Genomic DNA, 26,653 nt, shown 5'->3' on the forward strand with positions numbered 1-26,653 from the left:
GAGGACCTGACAGTGTGCTTGAGCTCCATGAGTGAACCTGACTTTCCTGCTTTGGAAAGGAGCTCTACCATAGGGGCCTGGCGAGACCGGTGCAGGGGTGGGCCTGGAATCCCTTGCAAAGGACCACACCAAGGCCATCATTTTTAAGCAAAAGCCCCACCGTGAGGCTTTCTCAGTGACATGGAAGTGTTTTATAGCTATAAAAACATCACTATTTTGGAAATTCCACAGGAAGCTCCATGCTGTTATTGTGAAATTGAAACTCTCCAGCCCCTGAAGCCTCTTTCCACTATTGAAACAATTGTTTTGATAACGGGATCGTGTTTTTGTTTCTGTTTTTAAAGTAAGGAAAGGCAGTTGCTCTGTTTCTGAGTCTTCATGGTGAATAAGACATCAAAGCCCCAACCCCCGCAGAGATACCAGGTCTATTTCAAGGTTCTGTGATGGCTGCAGATAGCTGAGCCTCTCCTCCAGCCTTGTTTTTCACAAGGAGCTGGTTCTGTGAAGACCGCCCACCATGCTGCTACCGCAGATCAGGTTTCCTTCCCTTGGACTGCTTTAGGCAGCACGACAGGAGGAGCCCAGTAGCACAGAGATGTCTCCCTGGTTTCATTCCACAAATCTGCCCTGAGCATCTGAAATGGGAAAGCAGGTGCAGGAGGAGGGCTGGAGGACAACTCCTCATGGAGTTCACACTCATTCTCCCCACATCTTGCAAACTCCAGAATACACCTGGGTAATCGCTTCAAAGGAAAAGCCGAGAGCCCCACGTGGGGCGTAAAGCAGGAGCACCAGGCAAACCTCCCAGAGGGTTGGGAGGGATGAGAAAGGGGAGAGCAGGTGCTATCCTGGTAGAGGGAGCAGCCTGTCCGTGGGCTCTGAAGATGGGGCATCCTGGCAAATTGAAAACATGACAGCTTGTCACACTGTTCCTGAGCAATGGAGACCATATTAATAAGCGGCTCCTTCATATTTGGGGCCATTAGCCCAGATTTCCATCACAAAGTGTCTTCCAACCCCTCGTTTTCCAGATTAACGTAGGCCCCGAGGGGCAGGATGCAGCGCACTCAGAGTGCAAAGTCAAGCTCAGAATCGGGGCCACTTTACTGGGAAGCTGACCAAATCCTCTGTGTTAACCCCCCTCCCCCCCCTTCATGGGCACCACAGCTTCCTAGGGACTGTACCCGGTTTTGTATTTGCAATTTCTTTTTTGTTCTTTTTCTTAAAGAGGAGTTCCAAATTTGCATGAGCTTCATGCCTCACAAAATCTGGATACACCCTTTATCAGAACACCGGACTGCTGGCTTCTAGCCCAATGGCAACTCTGCCTCCTACCGTTGGGCTGCGGTCTGGGCTACAGGAGGAAAGAATTTTTTTTTTTTCTTTTTAATCCAGCAACGTAGAATGGGAGGGAGGTGTCCCTGCAGGCTCCAGGGAAGCACCACTCGGTCAATTGTTCCCTGGCCAGGCCTGACTCCTTTCAGTGACTGCAGCCAGCACAAATCACTTTTGGTTTCCATTTCATGCCTGACAATACTTGCTTTTATCTGCTTTATTGTCTGTGGCTCAGCTTCCCCAAATGAAGAATATCTCTGAACGTGCTGTTCCATGGTGACAAGTGGCTTCTGATTCATTCTGATGCATGTTACTACTAAAGCTGTCTTTGGGTTTCCTCTGTCTGGGCACTGGTGACTCACAGAGTCCCAGATATAGGAGTTGTAAGGGGTGGGGTCTAGAAGTCCCAGCATGGGGGTGTCTGGATCCCAGAAAGTGGCCAGTTTGGGCCAGCAAGCCTGCCGTATCGAAGTGCTGGGATTTCTCCAGGTTTTCCTGGGGTGAGGAGGGCAGGTGATGACCCCTCCCATGATTATTTATGGATTCTCTAGAATGTGAGCTCCATTGGAGCGTAGAGACTTGGCTTGCTTTGTTTACCATGTTTGGCCCAGTGTCGGTGCTCAGGGACAACTGCTGAGTGAATGAATACATGGAAAAGTCACCCCGAATTCTGAGTTCAGATGCCCAGTCAGCAGATAGAGGGTAAACCCAATGTCATAGCAAATAGATACGGAATTGGCCCACTCGTAAGGTATATTATTTCCCCAAAACTATACCCCAATATTACCCTGCATCTAATGTACCCAAATTCCAGCAAACTGCTAAGGCCAGATAAAACAGGATTTTGCTTAGTGCCAAAAAGTGAATTCACATGTGATCACTCCTTCTCTAGCTGATATAACTGGATCACATAAACCGGACAGCATGCTTTCTTTTTCCAAAATGTCACCAGAATTCCTTTCAATGTACATATGATGAAAAGTAGTTACTTTTTCTTCTACTTCCACCCCAAAGTCCCTATTGAATAGACCCACAGTGCAGGGCCTCATATTCTACAAGGAAGAAGTGCTTTGTGGAGTTTCAGAGTTACAGTCTTTGAGTCCTCGTGCATTCTCAGAACTCATGTAGCCCAACCGTGATACCCCTATCCCAGTAGGTGACAGATGGGGACTCACAAGCCCCAGGGAGTATAATAATAAAAGATGTTTTTATGGCCCCTTATCATTCATAGGGCACTGCAGCATACTTTCATCTCATCTCCATATGGACCCTGCAGTGAGGTAGTGTTAGCCCCACTTTAAAGATGGGGAAGTTGAGACTACTAGACATTTGGGGATTTGCCCAAGATTACAGGGATCAGTAGAACAAAGGCAAACCTCGAAGCCAGATCTTGTGACTTCAGCTCAAGGACCTCAGGATCCCCACTTCTCAGTGGAGAATGTCAGGGCCAAGGCGGGCTTCAAATAGAAGGAGTTCACCAACCTTGGGGTTCCTTTGATCTCCCTGTGCCACCATCCTGAGCAGAGGAGGGTCTGCTATAAACTGCTGTTCTAAAGCAAGTCATGTGTCTCCAGCTAAGAAGTCCGCGGGAGGGACTGATCATGACCCTCCTCTCCCCGGGGTCAGTTGCCTTTCAGTTCCCTGTGAAAGAGAACATGCCTTGCATTTGTTTCCCCAGGACTGGACAGTGACTTCCTGGCTGTGCTGAGTGATTACCCATCTCCTGACATCAGCCCCCCCATATTCCGTCGAGGGGAGAAACTACGAGTGATTTCTGAGTGAGTCCCTTTCCAAATGTTTCACAGTCCTTTAAAAAGGGTGAACTTGAATTGAGTAGGAATCATTAGATTTTAGCTATAGTTGTCCAACTCCACTCGGGCTCTGGTCCTATTGTCAGGTAAGAAATTTGGTCCATACAACAGATCCTTGGCTTAAATCTTAATACTACCAGTGGTCTAAAATCTTCAGTGGCTCCCCATTGCCTGGGTTAAGTTTAAATTCCTTAACTTGGCTTTTAAGACCCTTTATGGTCCAAATTCTGCTTCTCATGCTGGTCTCATCTTCGACCCATGCAGTGTTGATATTATAGACCAATGTGGTGGCGGCTCAGGCAGGAGGACCCAGGGGTTTGAGAAAGCTTCTGATGATAAACAAAGTATTGCCTTCCATCTGCCATCTCTCTATGACACAAACGGGCTATAGAACAAACAAGGGGCTCTCAGCCCCTTTTATTTAGATTCTCATTGATGCAGAAAAACTATCTTGGTTATATTGCCAGGTGCAATTTTGCACAGTAAACATTTGGTTTTAAAAACTCTCCAATTCTGGGGTGCCTGGGTGGCTCAGTGGTTAAGCCGCTGCCTTCGGCTCAGGTCATGATCTCAGGGTCCTGGGATCGAGTCCCGCATCAGGCTCTCTGCTCAGCAAGAAGCCTGCTTCCCCTCTCTCTCTCTCTCTGCCTGCCTCTCCGTCTACTTGTGATCTCTCTCTGTCAAATAAATAAATAAAATCTTAAAAAAAAAAAAAACTCTCCAATTCTGTCACATTCTCTGCGGATCCCCAAAAGACGGCCAGTGCCAGCTACATGGGAAGGGCTCCTGGTTATCCTGGAATGAAAACTATACTTAAAAACTGTAGTTTAAAAAAAAAAAAAAACAAAAAACTGTAGTTTTATATGGGGAAATGTGGCCAATGGTGGGTTTGAAAAAGAAACGGCCCTTTGTGCCCCGGGTTAAATCTGATTGTTCTGTTCATGGGTTCGGTTTGCCACTCACCCATCCACCCTCCCTATCTGTTCTTGTTCTTCCAGCGAAGGGGGCTGGTGGAAAGCCATTTCCCTTAGCACTGGCCGAGAGAGTTACATCCCTGGAATATGTGTGGCCAGAGTTTACCACGGGTGAGTACACTTCTGAAATGGCACCTATGAAGTATGATACTGATGCTACTGACACATGAGCACACACAGAGGGATCCCAGTGGGGCACCATGAGAAGGAACTTTCAAGACAGTCACTCTTTTGCTCAGGCCATAAGGAAGGGTGTCACCTTGATGAACCCTTGCCCTATCTGAAACTTGGTTTCCCCATCAGTAAGATAAGAGAGCTGGACCTTCCCGTCCAATGCTGCATTCCTGGCATGTAGCAATCAGCAGTCATCAACTGTGATTAAAGGGGCACAGCTGCTAAAAGTGAGCCTGTCTTGGTTGCAATCTTGCCTCTGTCCCCTGCAGGCCGTGCGGCAGTGGTCAAGTTCCTCAACAGCTCTGCCTCAGCTTCCTTTCTTCATCTGTCAGGCAGAGTTCACAATACAGAACGACAGGGGCGATGATAGATAGTAAGACCAAAGTACAGGGCTGTGAGGACGATGAGATGAGGTAACACACGAATAGTTCTTGGAATGATGCCTGGCATTAGAGTAAGCGCTCGGAACATCTTAGCCAGATTCTTATCAAATCCTATCCAGAACATAGAGAACACTGACTGCCCCAAACACTGAAGTACCAACTTGACAAATGGAGAAGTCAGGCAGAAAAAGAGAAATTTGAAAGAACAAGGCACGGCAGAAGAGTAGACAAGCGCACTGCCTTCCTCTGAGGCTGCGCGGACTGGGGGTGCTTTGGAGACCAGTACTCCGCGCCGGAATACACATAGCGTGGCTCCTTGAGCTCCATGGTAGGAGCCCCCCCATGAGGGGTTTGCCAAGGCAGACCTCGGCATACAAGAAAGAAGAAAGAAAAGCATTATTTTTTTATTTGGAGGGTTCTAGAAATAACCTGTTTACACACTCACACCTGCTGACACAGAGATAACTGCCTGCTCATTTTGCAGAACGTAACTCTCTGCATTTAATTGCAATGTCACGGATTGTGATTATGAATACCAAAATCCATTTCTGTGCCAAGGATGATGAAGGGGAAGAGAGGTGGTGGGACAAGAGTGGCTGTGACAGCCGTGGTCTAAAAGAGGTGTCGGTCCCATAACTCTTCCAAGTCAGCTGTGTGTCACTGACCAATGCATTCGGTTAGCAAACACGCATCAACACTTTCATGTTGAAGGTGTGGGGCTGCATGCTGGCCACGGCTTGGTGGTGGGGAGCCTGGAGGAGTGGATGGAATCACAGCCCACTGAAGCTTCCAGTCTAGTAGGTGTCTTTCAAATATCGACCAGGAAGAGAGGCGGTGCCGGAGAACGGCTATGGAATTCAAGGTCCAAGAAAAATGTGCTGCAAGTCTAACTTTACCATTTGTTGACATGCTGTAGCTTGAGAACATTACTTATTCACTCTGACCCTCAATATCCTCATCAGTGAAAGGGAGACAAGACTACCTGTCTTGGGGGGTGTCTGTGAGGATCTAACTTCAATGCCCACAATATGCATGATACTCATAATTCGTATTCATGCATGGCTGTCTCTGTTGTTTTTCTTTTAAAGATTTTTATTTATTTATTTGACAGAGAGAGATCACAAGTAGACAGAGAGGCAGGCAGAGAGAGAGAGAGAGAGAGAGGGAAGCAGGCTCCCTGCTGAGCAGAGAGCCCGATGCGGGACTCGATCCCAGGACCCCGAGATCATGACCTGAGCCGAAGGCAGTGGCTTAACCCACTGAGCCACCCAGGCTCCCTCTGTTGTTTTTCTTGAATTCGTGTTTATGAGTGGAATTCCCTAGAAGGATTGGGGAGAATGAAAATTTGTCACAGACACTAAGGTAATTAATATGCAGATGTTGTGCAGAACTAAGAGGGTAGTTAAAATATTAGGCCGAATCACGATCTTAATAACAAAAGCGCTCTTGGAGGCCAGTAAATAAACGGTATCCTATTATAAATCTATGGTCTTATCACTGTCTCACAGCCACAGTGCCAAAAGGACTCGCTTACGTGCCTTGGGGAATGCGGAAGGATGCAATGAGACAAAGCGTTAGTATTTGTCACAGTGTGCACTAGTTCAGACCCATGGATTAGAAGCCAAGGTTCACCCCCTAAAATACGGAGACTGTTTAAAAGGAGGTATAATTGCTTCTGAGTACACCCCAGCCAAGTGCTAACAAAACATTTTCTTCCACGCTGGGATCTGGCCGGGGACTGCTTTGCAAAATGAGAAAGCGCCCATTTCCTTAGACCATAGATTCCTTTGTGCACGGAGCTTCTTTCAAAGGCATATTCAAGAGTGTTGGCTGTCATATGGAAGGTGTACATTCTGTTGGAAAGCTGGACCACACTATTACAACTGCTTTTTTTTCTTTTTTTTTTTTATGGTTAAGTGAAAAAAAAAAAGGAAGAAACACATGTTAATGCATCGTGCAATGCAACTTTGTTTAAAATATGTTGAACAAGAGAAGACAGGAGGGAAATATAATGAATGCAAAGCGGGGCTTTTTAGGTTGGTGGAATTATGCATCACCATGTCTTTCTTATGCCCATTTAGTCATTCACAAATACACACCAGGCTCGATACTGTGGACACAAAGACGAAACCCAAACAGACAGACATAGTCGCTATCTTCATGGGGTGGTGAGGGAGCAGTGGGGTGGCTAGAATACAAGGCAGAGACCTTGAACAAAATGCCAAACAGGCACCTTATCGTGGTTTAGAATGCTTCTATGTCATATAATACAGAACGGGCACGGTCTGATTGGCATTTGAGAGCAAGATGAGAAAGATGTTCTTTGTGGCCTCATGCAGTAGGCACTCAGGAATTTTATCTGAAAGATTTAAAGAAGGAAGGAAAGAAGGAAGGAAACAAGGAAGGAAGGAAAGGCCAATTGCCCACTCCTTTTTAATCCCAACAGTTTTATACGAACTGGACCTTGTTCTGAATCTCAGCACCACCTGCCTGGCTGGGGGAGGGTGTGCTCAGAATACTCATGCCTCCCTTCTCCTTCCCAGCTGGCTGTTTGAAGGGCTGGGCAGAGACAAGGCAGAGGAGCTGCTCCAGCTGCCAGACACGAAGATGGGCTCCTTCATGATCCGAGAGAGTGAGACGAAGAAAGGTGAGTGGCCTCCGACTCGCCTTTCCATGCCAGGGCTGAGGGGAGCAGGGAGGTTTGGGGCTGACTCATGACATGGCTCATTTTGCCTCCTCCCACACATGCAAACCCATCCGATCTGGTAAGATCCCTATCACCCCCACACCCCCGAGAGGCCAGCTTGGAAGCTAGAGGCCCAGAGCCAGGGAAAGTAATTCAGTGAAAACCAAAGATCCGGGCTCTGTGTCATGGTTCAGAGCAAGGGCTCTGAGTTCTAGTTTGGCTGTTTGCACTACTGAGAAGACACCTGTCTCACTGAGCCCGGACACCCTCTCCTAGAACATGGGACTGACGCTCGGAAGGGGCTTCACACAGTACCTGGGATGTGGTAAGCACTTGAACTCGCAGGAGCAAGACAGCAGCTCGGGCTTTCCCAGGCTGACTAAGAGTAACACCATGTGAAAAACAGAAGATACGTTCAGGTTCTTGGCTGCTTCTCGTAGCCTCGGTATCGAAGGAGAGAAAATGTACCTGAGACTGTTTCCCACACACCTACTGAGGGCCAGTGCATTGTGGAGCCGGAGCCCTTCACCAAAATGAGCAACGGCCTTACTGTGGAGAAGCAGGGACCATCTCTCTATGATAAAGAAAATTCAAGAATAACTTTTCTCACAAAAGCTCAAAGGTACTAGGGGGAAACCAGATCAAAGCAAAGGTCACATTTCCTGGGCACATCCTCCCCGAGGTGGGAGACCCAGACTCAGACAGAACTTCGAAGCTGGCATGGCCAAGAGAGGGAAGAACCCAGCTTGAGATACCAGAGCTGATCTAAAATTAAAGCTGCTGTCAGATCTGTGGCCAAGCCTGGGGCTGGGGGTAGGGTGGGGCTGGGGTGGGGCTAGGGGTGGGATGGTGGGTGGCGGGCTCTGCTCCCTTGGGTATGCAAAGTTCTGATAATTTTCCACCTGCCAGCTTTGAGCTGCTCACCAGACTTCCCGTTCCTGTCACTGTAACAGGAAGATGCGTGATGGGCTTCAGAGGGCAGACTTGGGGCAAAGGTCGAATGCAGTCAGGACGAGGGTCAGATCCCGAGCTCCATGCCTTCAGCCATAGTGCTCAGGGGCTCTGAGCCTCGTTTCTGCAGCTATAACATATCTGGGGATAGCACTGGGAAATAGCTTAGCCCCTGAGCAGCCCGTGGAGACTGAAGAGACTCAGTAAAAGCTAATGTCCTACTCCTCTCACCATCTGTTGAGTATTTTCACTCCTGGAACCCAAAGGACAGAGCAGAAGGGACCTAGGTCCAAGTCTCCCACTTTCCAATTAGGGAAATCGAGGCTAGGAGAGGGGAAGGCGCTTGTCCAAAGTTCTGCTCTTCCTACTCCACACTTCATCCCTACCTTTATGGCACTTAAGGAGAAACGGCATATTTGACATGTTTCCTGGGGATACCCAGAAAAAGTCTTAGCTGACACTTTCTCCACATTTCTGAGAAAACCAAGCATAAGGCATAACCAAGAGGGTGTAGGGACCAGGACGTGGTGGCTATCCCGACAAGGATGTCGGAGCACCCAGAACGGTAAGCTCACAGAGCAAAGACTAAGCAGGTGCACTTGAAAATCCGTGTGGCCAGCGGGTCAGGGACACTAGAGGGCTCGCTCCTGGGGTCTCAGCAGAGGGAGTGTAGTCCCCGAAGGTGGGGTCCTAGCGGCCGCTCCTCCAAATGCGGGAGTGCACGTCTGGGTGTTCTTGTTGCATCCCAAGGCTGAGGAAGTCTCTCCACCTTGTGGGTTCTCCAGATGGCCAGCTGAACCCTGCGGGATGCCTCTGACCTGTCCTCCGTCTCCCACAGGTTTTTATTCTCTCTCGGTGAGACACAGGCAGGTGAAGCATTACCGCATCTTCCGCCTGCCAAACAACTGGTATTACATCTCCCCGAGGCTCACCTTCCAGTGCCTGGAGGACCTGGTGAATCACTATTCCGGTAAGAAGCACCCCACGGGGGACGCCTGGGTGGCTCAGTTGGTTAAGCAGCTGCCTTCGGCTCAGGTCATGGTCCCAGCGTCCTGGGATCAAGTCCCACATCGGGCTCCTGGCTCGGCGGGGAGCCTGCTTCTCCCTCTGCCTCTGCCTGCCACTCTGCCTGCCTGTGCTTGCTCTCTCTCCCTCTCTCTCTCTGACAGATAAATAAATAAAATCTAAAAAAAAAAAAAAAAAAAAAAAGAAGCACCCCACGGTGGCAGAGCAATGAAGCGTCTCTTGGCTAACTGTCCCGCAGGGCCTGTGTCTAGGATGGGCACGGGTCCCCAATACATGACAGGTGGCTGACTTGGCTCTCACCCTGCTCCCTTCATCTGCTCTTTTCTTGTTAATGCAGACTATAGATTTCAAGCTATAGATTTCAAGGCTGCCTGCGAAGGCTGCGTAAGTAGGTAAAGCTCAGCTCATCTCCACCTCACTCTCTTTCTGCCTGCGCATGGGAAGAAATAGGATGGCCCACTACTTGAAGCCACAAACAGTTGGCACTTCCTTAAGTGCGCCACATGTTTATGGACCCCTGAGACTTTGCTGTGAAATGCCACTCATGTCCTCTCCTGCCTGGCAAAGCAACAGGAAGCCACCTCCTTGATCTGCATTAGGAGTCAGGATTGACTGCCTGGGTTCTCGGCTCCCATGCATGCCGGCTTTTCCCTAGAATGGGGTCTCTTTGCCTCATGACCCAGTGAGCTGTGTCCTAGTCTGGCTTTTCCAACAAGCTGTTAAGACCAGGGCTGCACTTTGTTTGGACATGTTTCCCCGGGCCCAGGAAGGAGGGCCCAGTGTTCTGCGCTGGCCAGGATGGGGAGCACCCTCCAAGATGGCAGCAGGGGGGTGGGATCTGATGGAGGTGACAGGGAAGGATAGAGTCAGAAGAGGAGATCACAGTTAGACAGTGTCAGGCCTGAATGCCAGGTCAGGAGGTGACATCTTACCCCAGGTAAAAGGGAGACATAGTAAAAAGTTGGCTCTGGAACCTCGGCATTCACATCCCACATCTTCTGGGCAACCCTAGGCTCATCGTTTGCCCTTGTGCCTTGGGGTGTGTGAAGAATCCGCTGGGTAGTGCCAGGAAAGTGCTGAAGGGAGGGCCAGACACATAAAAGTGGGCTCCTTCTCACATTGGCCTCTGTCCCCCCAACCAGGACTCCTCCTTCCTCCTCTCTTCTCCTGCTACTGGCAGGAGGAGGAAGGAAGTTGCTCCATGGTGTACGTGTCTTCCCACTCCTGGTTCTGGACCTCGGAGCCCTGGGTATCTTTGCTAACATTCTAAAGCGTGTGGGGTCTTGAAGGGTGTTTCAAGGTAAAAGGAGCCCACAGGCCCTGGGTTATCACACTGGGACAGTGAAAAGAAAGGGAGGGCGTGGAGGGGGAATGGCTTCTTGGGAGATACAGGCCCAAGCTCAAATCTGGGCTCTGTGAGACCTTGGGAAAAGACTCCTATCTCTGAGAGCCGTAGTGCCCTGTTCGTGGAAGGTGGACGAGAACAACCCCTTGGCGTGGTTGCAATGACTGGATTGCTCACATAACGTGTACCCTAACGTAATGTAATTACGGAATGGGGCAGATGCAAAGTAAGTGATAACCAAAGGTTACCTCTTTGATACCTGAAAACCTAGCAGCTTAGCTAAAAATGAAAGAGGAAGGGAGTCCTGGAGATAGTCAACTTTTACTGATTATGAGTAAAGGTTGGTTGTGGTACTTGGCTTTTAATAACAATCATCGGAGAGGTGGAGAGACCATAAGTTTTGCATAGACAAAAGCAAACATGAAAAGGTTGCTGCCCCAGCAAACACTGTACAGACTGGGAGACCCATGAGGCATCCAGGCTAAGAGGAGCCAAGTGGCTTGCCCCAGTGCAGGAGCAGTGTCTTCCAGAAATATGACCCTGGCCGCTGTGTCAGTGGCTTCCTGTGCCCCTAGGGACCCCCAAGGGAAACAACATTCCTCCAGATTCTACCCAGAACCACAGAATCAGAAAAATTGTGTGCTAAGGGCTTTGTACAGACATCTTAGTGTTCCAGGTGGCTTATATTTATTACCTGGTGCCTTGGGAAAATTCATTAACAGCCTGGAGCCTCAGTTTCTTCATCTCTAAAATGGGGACTTCAGTCTGCATGCCTCTTAAGAGACTGTTGTTAGGACCAAACACAAAACCGTGAGTGTAAAGGTCTTGCCCCTAAATTGTCCTGTGCATGGTGGTGACTGAGAAGACAGAGGGGACACAAGTCCCACAGATAGCCTGGATGTGGAGTGGTTGGGAAGCCAGTCATATAAGAGGAATGAGCATTCCAGAAAATTCTACGAAGTGGAGAGACTGAAGGGAGTGTGTCCAGACCCCACAGGCAGATAGGACCTCTCTCTCCCCCATTTCAGAGGTAATGAGTCATCTTTGAAACAAGTGTCTTGTTCTGAGTCAATGAAGCAGGTTTGGGTCACATTTCCGTGACTTTCTGTCACTTGAACAAGTGACGGGAGCCCAGGGTTCCTCCTTCCCTGAGTGAGTGTAACAACACTGCTGCTCAGACCTGCCCAGGGCACGCTGAGTTGAAGCCTGGGGGACTAGCTCAGGTCCGGCTTTAAAAGTGTCGGTTCTTATACTCTGTGGGGATTCTGACTTAGTGTCAGGGTTAACCGCTCACTGCCCACTGTCCCCTGTCCCAGGTCCCTTCAGTCTGTGTCTGGCTCCCTCTCCCTCACCTCCTAACCTGAAAGGTTGTTTCGATTTCCAGCCCATGACAGGGCATTATTTCAGACACACATTCAGTTAAGAACCCCCAACCTCAGGGCCCAATCCTACGTTTCTTGGCCCTGTGTGGGTGGATATTTGAGTTCACAGTGAAAGTCAGAACAAACACCAAGAAACAAGGCATTATTGGTTGCCACCCTGCTAGCCTTGGTTTGCTTCTTCAGCCACAACGTCCTTTTGTTCCTTGGCAAGAGCACCCAGAGCTCCTAAATAACATGAGAGGCAGAGACAGCCAGAGGTAAACTCGCCCCCTAAAACCTGGTGATGGATCAGCTCCCGGCCAGGGGCTCTGTCCTGCTGTATGTCAGCAATGTTTCATATCCTTGGCCACTTCCTGTCCCCTGCACCAGGATCTGCAGCCTAAATGAGGCCCCACAGGATTTCCTCGACCTATAATAATGTCTGAGGGGCCCCTGGGTGGCTCAGTCAGTGGGGTGTCTGCCTTTGGCTTGGGTCATGATCCCCAAGTCCCAGGATCCACCCCTGCATTGGGCTCCCTGCTCAGCAGGGGGTCTGCTTCTCACTCAGACCCTCTTCCATCTTGTGCTCTCTTGTTCTCTCACTCTCTGTCTCTCAAATAAATAAAATCTTAAAAATAAATAAATAAATGAATGAATGAATGAATGAGCACAGCTAGACCAAGGCTTTCCCATAGCCGCGGGGCGTGGAGGCTAGAGCCTGATGCTGGTGGAGAGATGAGCGACCCTTGGGGAAAGGGGAGGGGAGGGCAATGGATTATTTAATTTTCATTCTCTCTGTGCATGAGCATCCAGGCTAGAGAAGAAAGATAGATCTTCATTTTTAACTTTTTCCACTTTCTCTTGTTTGCCTTTATCTTTGTCTTCTTCTTCCTTCTTTTCTGGTATCTTTTCTTCTCTTGCAGTGTTTTTACTTCTCCTCCCTCCATCCCTCCCCCCTTCCTTAATTCTTGCCCTCCTGCTTGCTTGCGCTTGCTCCCTCTTCCTTCCTGTCTTCCCTCCACCTGTGTTCTCTCCTCCTGTCTTCCTGCACGTGCATCAGCTGCCAGTGCTGGAAGAAGGGCTGATCGGTGGACTTGGACCCTGCCTTGCACCTGGTGCACTTGATGAAGCCAGGCAAGAGTGTGAACCCTAGAGGCAGACCCTCCTGCCGGCTGTTCTCACTTGCCTGTCCTCTCAGTGTACTGTCCAGGAAACTGAGACTCGGAGAGGTTCAAGAGGATTCACTGTCAAGGGCATAGTTGAAATCCAAACCCCAGTATAGTTGATTCTGGATCCAATCTTAGCGCACTCCACCTGCCCCAAGCTAAGCACAGTGCGTATTCAGGGCACTTAACATGTCTTAAACAACTGGGTGTGTGACTTGCCACACTGCCATGCCTCTTTCCTGTCTCGGCCTCAGTTCCCCTGTGAACAACCAGGGATCCCTACTGGATGGTCCTTCAGGCCCCATACCCCATGCTGGCTTGGGCATCCCAGGGTCACTGACCAGTTTTCTGCTTCCGTCCTTAGAGGTGGCTGATGGCCTGTGCTGTGTGCTGACCACACCCTGCCTCACTCAGAGCACAGCCACCCCCGCAGTGAGGGTCCCTGACTCGCCCGTCACCTTGCGCCAGAAGACCTTCGACTGGAAGAGGGTGCCCAGGTGGGATGTCTGTGTGTGCGTGTGTGTGTGTGTATGTGTCCTGCGTGGATGCACCCCCAAACCAGTGTGTGAGTCTGACAGCTGAAAACATAGCAGACTATAGCCTGGTCTGAGGAAAGCTCAGCAGGGCACGCTGCAACCCACAGAATCCCTCTGTCCCCTGGGAGACCCTAACCCAGCTTCAGGCCTCACTGTCATTGCATTTTAGAGGGTATCTGTAATCAGGAGCTAGTGAGTTATCTTCAACACTGAGATCAGAAAATTGCCTTGGGAGATGAAGAAAACTGCTCTTCCTTGTGAAGGTCATAAAGAAATATTCGTTCAGATTTGCAGTTAGAACTTAGAGCCATTCAAGGAAATGGTGATTCCGAGAGGTTAACGGATTTCTCCAAGATCACTTGGCCACAATTGTAAGAAGCAGAATTAGAACAATAAGTGTGAGAAGTATTAACCTGGCTTTTCTTCTTCTTTTTTTCTTCTCCTGTTTTCTGGTTCTCCCTCTCTCTCTGTCCCTCTCTTCTTTTCCCGACTGTCCCCATTCTTCCCACTCACAGACTGCAAGACGATGCTGAGGGAGCCAGGAACCCACTCGGTGTGGATGAGTCCCTTTTCAGCTATGGCCTTCGGGAAAGCATCGCTTCCTACCTGTCCCTGACCAGCGATGACAACACCTCCTTTGATCGAAAGAAGAAAAGCATGTCCTTGATATACAGCGGGAGCAAGAGGAAGAGCTCCTTCTTCTCGTCACCACCATATTTTGAAGACTAGCCTGAGAACAGACACCATCGTGTATACCCAAAATAACAAAGGTTGGAACTATCACCTGGGATCTGGTGGAAACGCGTGGTTTCCTCGTCCCTGGGGAAACACACATCTTCCAGAAGCCAAGAGAAGGCCCATGGAGACTCAAACTCACATCTTCTCTGTCCACATCATGACAAATGGAACCCCTCCCCGGTGTCTGATCAGTACCAAGACATCAGGAAACGTTGAATCACGACGTGATCAGGCACCGTTTCCAAAGAGCCCCGCGTATGTGTGTGTGCTCATTGTGTTTGTGGGAAAGATAAAGACATTATCTCACAAGAAAGGGCACAAGACCGTTCAACGAACCGTCCAGATGGTCACACTCTGGGCTCATCAGAGATAACTTCTGAACAAGAAAAGCGTGAGAAGAAGATGAGCTGAACGCTGTGTCCTGGCCAGGCCAGATTTGCAAACGTGTCCCCCACAATGAACTTTTCTAACCAACCCATAGAGACCTTTGTTATGCAGCTCCTTTCTTTTTAAGGGAACTCAGTGACACTAAGCGTTAATCTTCCTTACCATCCCTGAATCAGGAGAACCCGGTGGCCTGCTGGTGCCAGAGCCACATGCACAACAATCAGACAGCCTCCCTGCTCCGCAGAGGGCAAGGCAAAGGGGAGAGAGGGAGGCTGCTTATGGGAAATTGTGAGGGTAACATTGGAGCAGTGCAAGCTTTCCTGGTGTCCCCAGCCGTAGCTTCGTGGTGCAGAAAGAACTTCTCTGATATGCTGAGACTCTTACCAATAATGATGCATCGGTGGTTCACTCATGATTGCCTGAAGAGCTAAGTGTGTTAAGTCCCACGTCAGGTTGAAAGAAAGAAAGAAAGATCAGCAGAGGACTCATGGTATAGACAGGGAGAAGTCTACAGACAAATATCGTGAAAGTGGGTTGTAGAAGGAGACATCAGCTCATGGCTCCAAGGGGACTGGGTCAGGCAAGGGTGGCCCATGAGCTCCCATCTCAGCTGCACCTTCACAGAGGCTAAGTGCAGCTGGATTGAGTAGGAGAGGATGGTTGGCTTCTTTGAAAACTGCAAACTGATTAAGTTCTAGAGGATTAATTTATTTTTCTGCATCATCAGTACTTTATTCTAAGACGGGCCTGGCAGCCACACGAAGAAAACGGCTGAGCTCCAGGAAGGAAGGGAGGCAGAGGGGCTTTAATTCTGGCCTACTAATTTTAAGAGATGAAAGAGAAAGCACAGCAAAGTTCTAGAAAAGGAAAAGTATTTCTCTTGAGGCCGCCCATCCGGATCTTGTTAAAAAGGGGGCTGCCAAGGCACCCAAGACTCATTTTCCACTGTTGCAGAGGGATTCAGGGGGGAGGTGTGCCTGTCAACCCCCTCGCTGCCTGAGAGGAGATGTTTGCTCAGCACACACATTCCGGAGATCTGAGATCACTGTGCTGGTGGTATGTGTATATGCATTTACGTGATTCTTTGTATTATCAGACTCTGGTGTGTTTATACAAGAAGATATTCATGGTTTCCCCCAGGAATCCCTAAAGGCCGTTGCAAGGGGCCAGCCAATGTGTGGGAAATGAATATAACACTGTGGACGCTGACTTCCACCACAAGGCAGGGCAACCTTGCAAAAGCCAGATGTTTGTATGGTGTCTTATGCATTGTTTTCCGTTGTAACTAGTGTGCTGGGAACTTTGGGGGAGCACTCAGAGGCATTTCTAAGTGGGAAGCATTATACTTTGCTAAATCATGTATTTATTTCTGATTAAAATAATACCTAATAAATATTTAACCTTTGGCATGTGGGGAGAGCTTTCTGGGAAAGACGGGTGGGAGGCTCACTCGGAAGCATCTTTGTGTTTCGAATTTTCAGACAAACTTGCCCCTGGAGAGAGAAGAGAACAAGGAATACTAAGAAGAACCATGCCAGTTAGCAGCTCAGCTCTTCCTTGAAGTTTTCTTCCTTAGGAAAACTGGATTTGTGAATTCAGAGTATGTCTAATCAAACTTGAAGCTGGGCACATGGGATTGGGGAGAGAACAACTTCTTAGCGATTGCTATGAACATTCTACCTCACCCAGATAACTTCTGTGGACCACGTGTGATAGTTTGCTTTCTGTTTTTCCAAGAATTGATTTCTACACATATTTTTTTGGACACCTACTAAATGCCAGACATGGCTCCAGGTGTTGGAGCTGTATCAGTGAAAATTGGGTGAGATCTCCGATATCACAGAGCTTGAGATTATAAATAAATAAGAAACGTTGTCACGGCAGGGAAGGTAGTGCAGAAAGTAACCCGGGCTACTGGACCCAAGTGTGACTGGGCGAGAAGTCGTTTAGCCGGATGTCTGTTTAGGGAAGGCCTCCCTGCCAGTGCATGCATTTCAGCTCCCATTTGGGCTGAGACCTAAAAGGTGAGCAGCAAACAGCCAGGCAAATATCTAGAAGAAAACCAGAGGCAGTAGGGTTAACTGAGGCAATTCCTGTGGACAGGAGCAAGGCTGCCTGTGGGAGGAGCCGGAAGGGGCCCAGGGTGCCTGGGCTGAGTGAGCTGGAGCGAGGGGCAGGGGCTGTCAGGAGGGAGGCGGTTCCCGCAGGGTTCTGGATGGGAATGTCAGGAGGTTAAGGTGTATTTTAGGAGAAAGGCAAAACCAGTGGAAGGATCTAATTAAGGGAAGGATATCATTTCATCCATGTGTTTAAAGAGCAGACTGGTTGCTATGAAGAGAAGAGATTTTTAAAATTCTGGTGTTGTATTATCTACTTGACACATAGTGAAAATTTGCAAGCTTTAAGACAAAAGAATGCAGGATTTCAAAATAAAGCATTGGAACACTTTTTTGTACAAAACTGAACGAAGGGCAAGTGTTGAATTTTGAGGCAAATGGAATTGATGGCAAAAATAAATTGTCTAAGGGGCAAAAGAGATATTACAAAAGGAATGAGACATTAAGAAGATATAATGACTGAGCCTCTGTTAATCTAACAATAGAGTTTCAAAATATATCAAGCAACTATTGTAGGAACAAATAGATAAACGGAGAGATCGGGGGTCGCCTGGGTGGCTCAGTGGGTTAAGCCTCTGCCTTCGGCTCAGGTCATGATCTCAGGGTCCTGGGATCAAGCCCCGCATCGGGCTCTCTGCTCAGCAGGGAGCCTGCTTCTCCCTCTCTCTCTGTGCCTGCCTCTCTGCCTACTTGTGATCTCTCTCTGTCAAATAAATAAATAAAATCTTAAAAAAAAAAAAAGAAAAAAAGAAACGGAGAGATTGAGCAAAAATAAGTAGATAGGTAGAGAGAAGATTTCAATAACGCTGTACAACTTTTCTGCCAACCAATGAAGGATATATTAGGTCACAGGGGAAATCCTAATAAATTTCTGAGTCAACCTTCTCTAACACAAGCTCCATAATAATCATGAAATAAAATTAGAAATCAGTTTGCAAAAGAATGGGTTAAAATCCTATGTATCTAAAAGCTTTTAAAAGAAAAAAAAAAGACATATCTCCTATGATTAAGAAGAACATAACACAAGCAATAATCAAAGACACAGAAATATAGGACATGTCGCTACTTCCCCCAATGTCCAGGGCAGAGCTGATACAACAGTAAGAGGGACATTTATTGCTCAAAACCCATTGACCAGAAAACAAAAAATGACAAGTGATAGCTCAGATTTCAACTCGAGAAGCTCACAGAACAGGTGATTGTCTAAGCAGCAAGGAGAGAGTAAAAGATGACAAAGGTAAACACAGATGAAAGAAGAACTTTAAAAGTAAAGTCATAAAGAAGATTCAGAAAGCAAGAACTTGTGGAATAGTAAGATTGATATGACGAAGAAAAACAAGAGCAAGAAGGATCAAGTCCAAGGAAAAGAAAGGCCGATGAGCTGCAGGAATGCAAATGAGGGGAACCTCTGCCTCCCTCAGTCAGCAGGGCTGGCCCCTCTCCCTCCCTGCTGTCTGAGCTGTCCAGCCTCAGCCCTGCAGATGGGAACAAGGCCCTCAGACGGCAGAGAAACACCTAGAAAGAGCCCATGCCCCCAGAGATCATGAGACACTTTGGGAAATATGATGATAATAATGAAAAAAAAAAAAAAAAAAGAAAAAGAGAGAGATAAAAAGAAACATATTTATTACTGAAGTTCCTTCAGTGTTGGATCTCTTTGTGAGAACGGCTGAGCATTTTTGTCCAAAGGAGATAGAAATCAGCCTGCCAACATGTACAGATAATGAAATAACATCAGAAAAGCCCATGGAGACAACAGACCAAGTACTGGGAGTAGTAAGAAGGCTCAGAAAATCTGGAGCTAAGTTTATTCCCCTATGCCAGTCCTGACCAGCTGGAAAGTTCAATAAAAAATAGGACATCATTCATAATGCCAACCGAACTAGGACACAGGTAGGGACTTGCCTACAGTGATGTTGCAAAATTTGAGGGGAGAGAAGTTCAAAACTCTATAAAAAGACCCAAGGAGACAAAAATCCTGCTCATGGTTATGGCATCAACTGGATCCACGGGTATGAAACTTCACATCATAAGAACACAGATATTTTTTGAAATTCATGAAAAAATTCCACGAAGATACACTCAAATTCCCATCAGGACTATTTAAAGGCAATCAATATATGTATCTTAAAATCTAGATGAGAGCATTAGAGCCCATGAATAGCTCAGTTGATTCTGATTAAGAGAAACGGAGAAGAAAGTGCTCACGCTATGAAGTTTGTGTGAAAACAGGAGAAAAGAGTTCTTGGGCCCCTCCGCTAGTTTGATGGAACTCAGCACAGACGTTGGTGCCATCTTCCACACAGAGCCCTGCTAAGCATTAAGGAAATTCTAAGATGAAAAGCTCACAGGCCCTGTCAAGCTTTCAGTCACAACAGAATTGGAATAAGATGTGCTAGAAAAACAGCCAGCATGGAAGACAAGGCAGGATTCCTAAAAATTGCTAAATAGAAGTTTTTCTACCGAAATGAGAATCATTCTGTTTGAAGAGATGGAGAGAGGCTTAGAGGGTGCCATTTCAGCCAAGCCCTGAAGAAGTGAGTGGCTTTCCAAGTGGAGAAGCTCGCATGCCGACCACAGCAGGGCAATGGAAAGATGTGGAAGAAGGCATGGCATTTTCTAGGAATGTTGGTACTAGGGAGCCTGGAGAGCAGGGTTCCTGCAGGAATGGAGCAAGAGAGGAGACAGGAAAATGTAGCTTGAGGCCAATTCATGAGGCCTGGCGTTCCCTCCGAGGAATGCAGAATTGAGGCAATGCTGTAGGAAGGCAATGGAAGCCTCTTCTGGATCCTACAAACCATACTGCAGGGGACACGACCTCCTGTGTCTTCTCTTAAAACTGTGCAGGGCATCAGAGTCACAGAGTGTAGGTTCGCGATAGGTCGCCGCCTCCTTCTTCTTCAACCCAGGCCCTGGGGACAGGTACAAACTCCCCTGACCTGTTTTGCTTTGGAGCTGCCCTCGCGTGGCAAGACAAGGGGGAACCTGGATTTCTCGAGTTCCTACAGGTGCGGGACACTCCACAATCCTTACATGATGACCACTTCTTGAGCCGCTGGGAGACGGAATTAATCATACTGATTTTATCCATGAAGAATTCAAGAGTGAAGGGCTTTGCCCAAGGCTGGGATCTTAAGGCAGGCTTGCCTAATCATGGACCTGAGCTCTTTCCCTTAGGCATTAAGGGTCTGGAAGAGTCTCCAGCTTCTCTGCGGAAGCAGATTCATAGGGTGGGGAAAACACAGGATATGGCTTGAGGTTCTAGCCCCTAATGTGGCTCCTTCTTTGCTGTGTGTTCTTTAGCAAGTCACTAGACCTCCCTAAGCCTCAGACTTCCTATCTTCAGATTGCAAATAATAGAAAGACCCCGTGCCAACCAATGTGAGCAATCCACAAGATAATATATTGGAAGAGTCTTGTGGCCCCAAATCATCTAAATAAAATCATTAATTATCACAGGAGCCTGTTGTGCCTGGTGTCTCGTAACAGCTCTGGCCTCAAGATTTGCAGAAAGACTTAAGATCTTATCCAAGAATATATCACCAACTCACATCCATTCCCCCAAACATCTGTTGGTAAAGAACATGTTTAAGAACTGCTAATGTATTGAAGTATTTTCGTTCTCTTGATTCCAAATACCAAATAATTTCACATGCATCCCAAAGACTGCTGGGAGCAGTTGTAAAAGCTGTTTCTAAATGACTAAAACAGATGGAGAGTTTATTTTTAAATACACTACCATTTGCTGAAACAGATTAGTTTCTGAAATTCCCCAAACACTTCAAGTCTCCAGAATTTTCAAAAAGAGAATTCTGCCTTCTGGGCTGACTGGAAGGCATTTTTGGTGTCTTCCAGGTCCCACTGAGTATCTGGTCTCAGAGAGGCCTCTGGGAAAACCCCTGCAGGAGCATTCAAAGTAAGAAAGTTCTGTTTTCAATACCAGGAATTGAAAGATGTTTGGCCTCAGACCTCCTGCCACAAAGATGGGCCCACTAAGAGGGAGAGATTGAAGAAAATCTGAATCAAAGGACAAGAAACACAAGGCAATGGTGGTAGGGAGGGAAGTGGACCAGCCTGGGGGGCCCTGGGCATTGTCCCCCATTCCTCTGCTCATTCACTGCCTGGACATTAACTATGGAGCATCCACTCTAGGACAGCTGTGCTGAGTGCTTAGGGTCCTGTGCGAGAACAAGACACAGCTGTCCCTTGTTCTCTGGGGGCTCACAGTCTTGTGCGGGAGAGATTGGGCAGCAGGAATAATTCTTTACTGGTAGGAAATCGTGATAAATGCTGTGCAGAGAAGTAGAGGCAGCACAAGCCGTATAAAGAGGGTCTGGTTCTGGGCTAAAGAGTCTGGAAGAATTCCCTGAAGGACAAATAGAGAAGGCAAAGAGGAAGATAGGATAAGAGTGTTCACACAGAGGGAAGCAGAATAGAGCACAGGCCCTTCAAGGAACTTTGGAAAGCTCCTATGGCTCAAGGAGAGAGGCAAAGTGGCAGGTGGTATTGCTTCCTGTAGGGAATAGTGACAGTATTGATCCAGCATCATATCTTCCCAAACAATGTCACTCCTATCCTCCTCATGACAATCAAGGGTTTAGATCCCAAGAAGGCTGGACAATGCTGGAATCTGTTTATATGACCTTAGAATTGCTAGCAAGTCCATGACATTGGTTTTGATGGTGCTCTGTCTTTCCTTAGTTTGGCCACTTCATAGTCTCATCATTGTTTTATCTGCTTCCAGGATTGTCCCTCTTAAATGCATCTCCCACTTGGCTTTAAGGCAAATCTTCCTAAAGGGAAGCAAGTTTCTTACTTGCCTAAAAGCCCTTTGATAGCACACCGAAGTTCTATTCACTAAGCACTATTCACATAAGGCAGAAACAACCCCAGTGTTTATCAACAAATGAATGTATGAACAAAATGTGGTCTATGCATACAATGGAATGTTATTCAGCCTAGAAAGGAAGGAAATTCTGATATAGGCTACAACACGGATGAGACTTTATGAAGACATTATGCTAAGTGATATAAGCCAGACACACACACACACACACACACACACACACACACACACATTTTGTATGATTCTACTGCTGTGAGGTCCTTAGACTAGGCAAATTCACAGAGACAGAAGATAGAATAGTGGTCATCAGGGGTTGGGGAGCAGGGAATGGAGAGTTATTTTTCAATAGTTACAGAGCTTCTGTTTGGGATGATGGAAAGTTCTAAAAGTGATTAGTGGTGATGATTGTACCACACTGTAAAAGTACTTAATGCCACTAAACTGTACACTTAAATATGGTTAAAATGGGAAAGCAAACCAAACCAGACCTAACTCCCCAATGGCTCCCATCACTGAGGATGAAAGTCAAGGTGTCCATCCAATCCGGCAGCTCCCTGCCTCCCAGTCTCTATAACTGCTGACCACAAAGATCCTGTCTCCCACCGCATATATGACTGGCAGATCTCAGTGAGAAGCCAAGTTGTACCCTAGTGCTAGAACTCCTCCTTCAGTGAAATGTCTGCACAGTCTTCAACACATCGCTCAGATGTATCTTCTCCTCAGAAGTGTTCCTGGACACTCCTTCTTCCCTGTGCTTAGTTGGGTGCTTCTCTCTGAGCTGCCCTAAGACCCACTTTTAAATATCTGCTTTAAGTCTTTTCCCTCACCCCTCAGTAATCTGTAAGTTTCCCAAGAACTAGGTCATGAATTATTCAACATGACATTTCCAGCGCCTACCATGGCACCTCACACAAACTGGACACTCCATAAAATTAGCTGTTAATCAGTGATAATAACCATCAGGTCTTGTGCTGTGATCAACCGGTAACTTCTTCCATAACAGTTATTGTCATGATCAAAATCATTGTATCATCATCATCATCACCATCATCACCATCATCACCATCACCACCATCATCATCCAGCAGGAACTTCAGACCATCTAGTAGAGTCATGAGTGCTAATTTCTATTCTTTGCATTCTTTCAACAGTCAATGACTCTGTCGGCCAAATCTTGGGAGCACCATGCCTCACCCCATGGTTGCTGACACAGCAGCCTGCAGCTCCTTGATCAGACACGTGGACAAACTCTGGGGTCCCTGCCACCCCTCCCCAACTTAGACAATGAGGTGGAAGCATTCAGAGAGAGGAATGAATCACCCAATAGTGCTCCATGAAGAAATGCTGCCAGAACTGAACTGCAGCCAGGAGATGGGAGCATAGACTATTGAAGAAACCAGACAACATAAAGGAAGAGTTAGAGTTCAAACCCTGAGAAGGGCAGGGAAGCAACACCAGAAAGCAGATGAGGGTTCTCTGTTCTACTTCTCTCCTGTTGTGGCAATAATGTCAGATGTCATTAGCATCATATTGGCTAAACTGTGCCGTCATTAGCTTTTCCTCCACCAGAAAGCTCCTCATCCTACATTCCATCTCCTTGTGTTTGTCTATTGACAAGAGAGATCTTTGAGAGTTCACACCATTAAACCCTAGTGGAGCGATCTCCCAAAATGGAAACACTTCCCCATCTAGAATTTTCACCACTTTGGGATGATGGACAGTAGTCAGAGGAGCCTCTTGGCATCCTCAAATCACCTGACCATGGAAAGATGGCCATGAGCAAGAACACACTCAAAACAAAGGATAAAGGAAACCAAGCAATCGAAGCCAAGTGGTCTCAAGAAGTAAGTGAGGCTCCTTCACCTCACCAGTGTCCAAAACAAGTCTGAAGGTTGAACAGGTGACTCACCATCAGCACGGCCCTTCGAAAGAGTCTGGAGTCAGTGGTCCTGGTGGTTAGAAGGTGGATGCTGGCCACGTCGGCTCCGCCACGGTCTGCTGCCAGCGTCACGCGCCGAGGATCTCCACCAAACACTCCAATGTGTGTCTGCACCCAGGTCAGAGCTGCCCACTGGTCCAGAAGTCCCCAGTTGCCACTCACCTCACCAGAACCTGCAAAAGGAAAGCCTTTTACTCTCTATGATCTTACAGCCTAGGGTTTACCCACCCCAGTGCTGTCTGGGGTACTTCTGGGGGACCTGGACTTGTGTCTGTGCAGGTTGGTGGGAACAGCATGGCTTCAGAACCAGACCCCTCCAGCCTTTTCTGGGTAGGAGAGCCTGCCATTATCATTCCACTTCTCTGGGCCACAGCTCTCCCACCATAGGCGAGGGCACCTGCTAGGGGGGCTGCTCACATCAGAGGCAGTCCACGTTCAGACCACAACCTGGCTTGGCATGGCAGTGGGGATGCCCCATGTGTTGACCCACCGTGGTGGCTCTCCACACCTCTTCCTCCCTGACCAGGACCAGGTATGGCTGAGGTTCTCCATCTAGCTCCCACTGCCTCTTCTCCCATGACCTTCAGTAGCATTCAGCTGAGTTACTCTATTCTTTTTTCATGGAATTCAGTAAATATTTATTGAAAGCTTAGCACTATTTTTTTTTAATGCAGTGATTCAGATGTACACGCACAATGTATATATAATATAGTAAAAATATGCTCTTGTCAGCGTTGGGACACTACGTGCCCATGGCCTCTGGCCATCCTCTGAATCCAGTGGCTCCTCCTTTTCCATCTACATGGCTAACCACTCGGAAATACCCGGCTTGTTCTGGTTCACACTAACACTCGCCCACTTTGCCCTAGGACACCCCAGCAACTCCCATGCTTTCAATCACCACCCACATAGGGTTGGCTCAGGATTATCACAGGCATGGAGTGTTCCCCCAGCACCAGCCCCTCAAGTCTCCAGGAAGCTACCTTGCTTAAGGCATTTCAAGAGCATTGAGTCCTAAAGGGAATCTATTCCAAGTCCCCTGAGCACAGAGCCTTTGCAGAATTTCTTATGTTCTCCTTCTAATGCAGCACCACCCACCCGATCTACTCCTACACAGCCCCAGGGTCCTCCCTGACACCTGCTGCCCTGAATCCCCGGCCCGCCTCTTCCCCAGGGGCTCCGGGCTTTCTCCCCACTGAGCTCCTCAGTGCTTCTCACTGGCCTCCTGTATCCACGTGTCTCTCCCTCTGATGAATCGTGCATGCCACATCCTGAGCGGCCTTTTGTTTATTTTTTAAGTTTTAAATTTTTTAAGAGAGGGCTGAGTGGCTCTTTTATTTATTTTTTAAAAATTTTTTTTAAGATTTTATTTATTTATTTGAGAGAGAGAGAGAGCACGAGCAGAGGGAGAATGAGAAACAGACTCCCTGCTGAGCAGGGAGTCCAACACAGGGCTCAATCCCAGGACCCTGAGATCATGACCTGTACTGAAGGCAGACATTTAACAACTGAGCCCCCCAGGCACCCCCCGAGTAGTCTTTTAATGCATAATTTTGATCACACCTCTCTCTCTCTCTCTCTCTCTCTCACACACACACACGCACATACACACACCACACAGACACACACACACACCCAGTCCTATCCTATCTAAAATCTCCCCTCACATCCCTTTAGGACATAATCTCAGTTCTCCCAGGATGTTCCAGGCCTCATGGGATGGGAGGTGGCTGTCTCTTGGGGCCTATTTCCCTTCGTCTCCTCCCCATCCCTGCTCTGCAGCCGCCTGAGAATCCCATCCTCCTCCAGACCTGTTCTTGGCCCATGGGACCTTCTCCGCCCAGAGCCCTCTGCTGCGCCCTGGCCTTCCTCCCCTTCCTCCTCTTCCCCAGCCGTCCTTCAAGTTTTAGCTATTGGATAATTCAGAGGCAGCCCTCAGGTAAGGAAGGTTCTCCTTCCAGGTTATTTGTCACGCTGGCTATCACCTTCCTTGCTAGCCCATGGCCTCCACTGAAACCAGGGGCACATGGCAAGTCCTTCATCGATGTCCAGTGAACGAATGACCGTAGTTACGAGTAACAGGGCTCAGTATCCAGTGAAAAACTGTCAACGAGACTCCGTATTCCAAACAGAAGAATAGGAAAATCTTGCGTCCCAGTTCCTCACGCAGGCGCTCACCAAGCTGACGAGAACACCCACTCGGACACAACAATACAAATTACTCTTCCAGCTGGTCAGACTCTCAGAATTTCTTCAAATGCATTTTGTGTTCTGGGTTTCGTGAAGACATTACCACAGTCCTCACTGTGGACGTTTCTGGACTGCACTTTTCTTCTGTTAGGAGGAACGTGTGGTTTCTGAGGTCTTGGGCAGGGCAGGAAAGCTGGGTGCCCTCTGGGTGGGACCTAGTCCTGCACGTCCAGGAAGTGACATCCACAGCCTGCATTTCCGGGGACAATATAGGAGGTTTGGGGACGGCTATCCCTGCCTCTGACTTCCCATAGATCAGCTTCCTAAGTACAGTGCTGACGTTATGGGGTCTACGGACCCCCAAGAAGTCAGAGGGGAGGATCCCCCAAGGGCTGCTCTTCCGACAAGTCTGGATGGGGCTTGGCCTGGTGCCGGGTGTTGAATGTGGTTCCATGGAGAGCAAGACAGGCACGGCGCTGGCCCTCAGGACGCACAGCCTCAGCCATGCGCACAGGGACAGCGAGCTAACCGCTCTCAGGGAGTCTGCTCCAACCCCTTCCTTCACTGAGGAGGAACCCGACCCTTGAGAGGAAATGTTTGTTTCAGCATAAGAAGCAAATGTAATAGAAAGTCAGGACTTAGATCCCAATGCACACTCGGAACTGTCTGTCCCAACACTCAATCCTAT

The 26,653-nt window shown here is 48.0% G+C and overlaps 2 protein-coding genes across 4 annotated transcripts in view; one reads left to right on the top strand and one right to left on the bottom strand.

The window, feature by feature from the left end:
* SLA (Src like adaptor) overlaps positions 1-15,346 on the top strand; it is a 32,584-nt gene extending 17,238 nt beyond the window's left edge. For all 3 annotated transcript variants that reach the window (XM_047727289.1, XM_047727290.1, XM_047727288.1), the window contains 6 exons: positions 3,014-3,113; positions 4,145-4,231; positions 7,221-7,324; positions 9,153-9,284; positions 13,577-13,709; positions 14,264-15,346. In XM_047727289.1, the coding sequence (XP_047583245.1) occupies positions 3,014-3,113; positions 4,145-4,231; positions 7,221-7,324; positions 9,153-9,284; positions 13,577-13,709; positions 14,264-14,477 (770 nt within the window). In that variant the 3' untranslated portion in view covers positions 14,478-15,346. The remainder of the gene's footprint in view (positions 1-3,013; positions 3,114-4,144; positions 4,232-7,220; positions 7,325-9,152; positions 9,285-13,576; positions 13,710-14,263) is intronic.
* TG (thyroglobulin) overlaps positions 1-26,653 on the bottom strand; it is a 237,827-nt gene that overhangs the window by 73,964 nt on the left and 137,210 nt on the right. Inside the window, exon 41 of the mRNA XM_047727291.1 lies at positions 23,746-23,948. Coding sequence (XP_047583247.1) covers positions 23,746-23,948 — 203 coding nt within the window. The remainder of the gene's footprint in view (positions 1-23,745; positions 23,949-26,653) is intronic.

The sequence above is a fragment of the Lutra lutra genome, chromosome 4, assembly GCF_902655055.1.
Source record: "Lutra lutra chromosome 4, mLutLut1.2, whole genome shotgun sequence".
Classification (NCBI taxonomy): domain Eukaryota; kingdom Metazoa; phylum Chordata; class Mammalia; order Carnivora; family Mustelidae; genus Lutra; species Lutra lutra.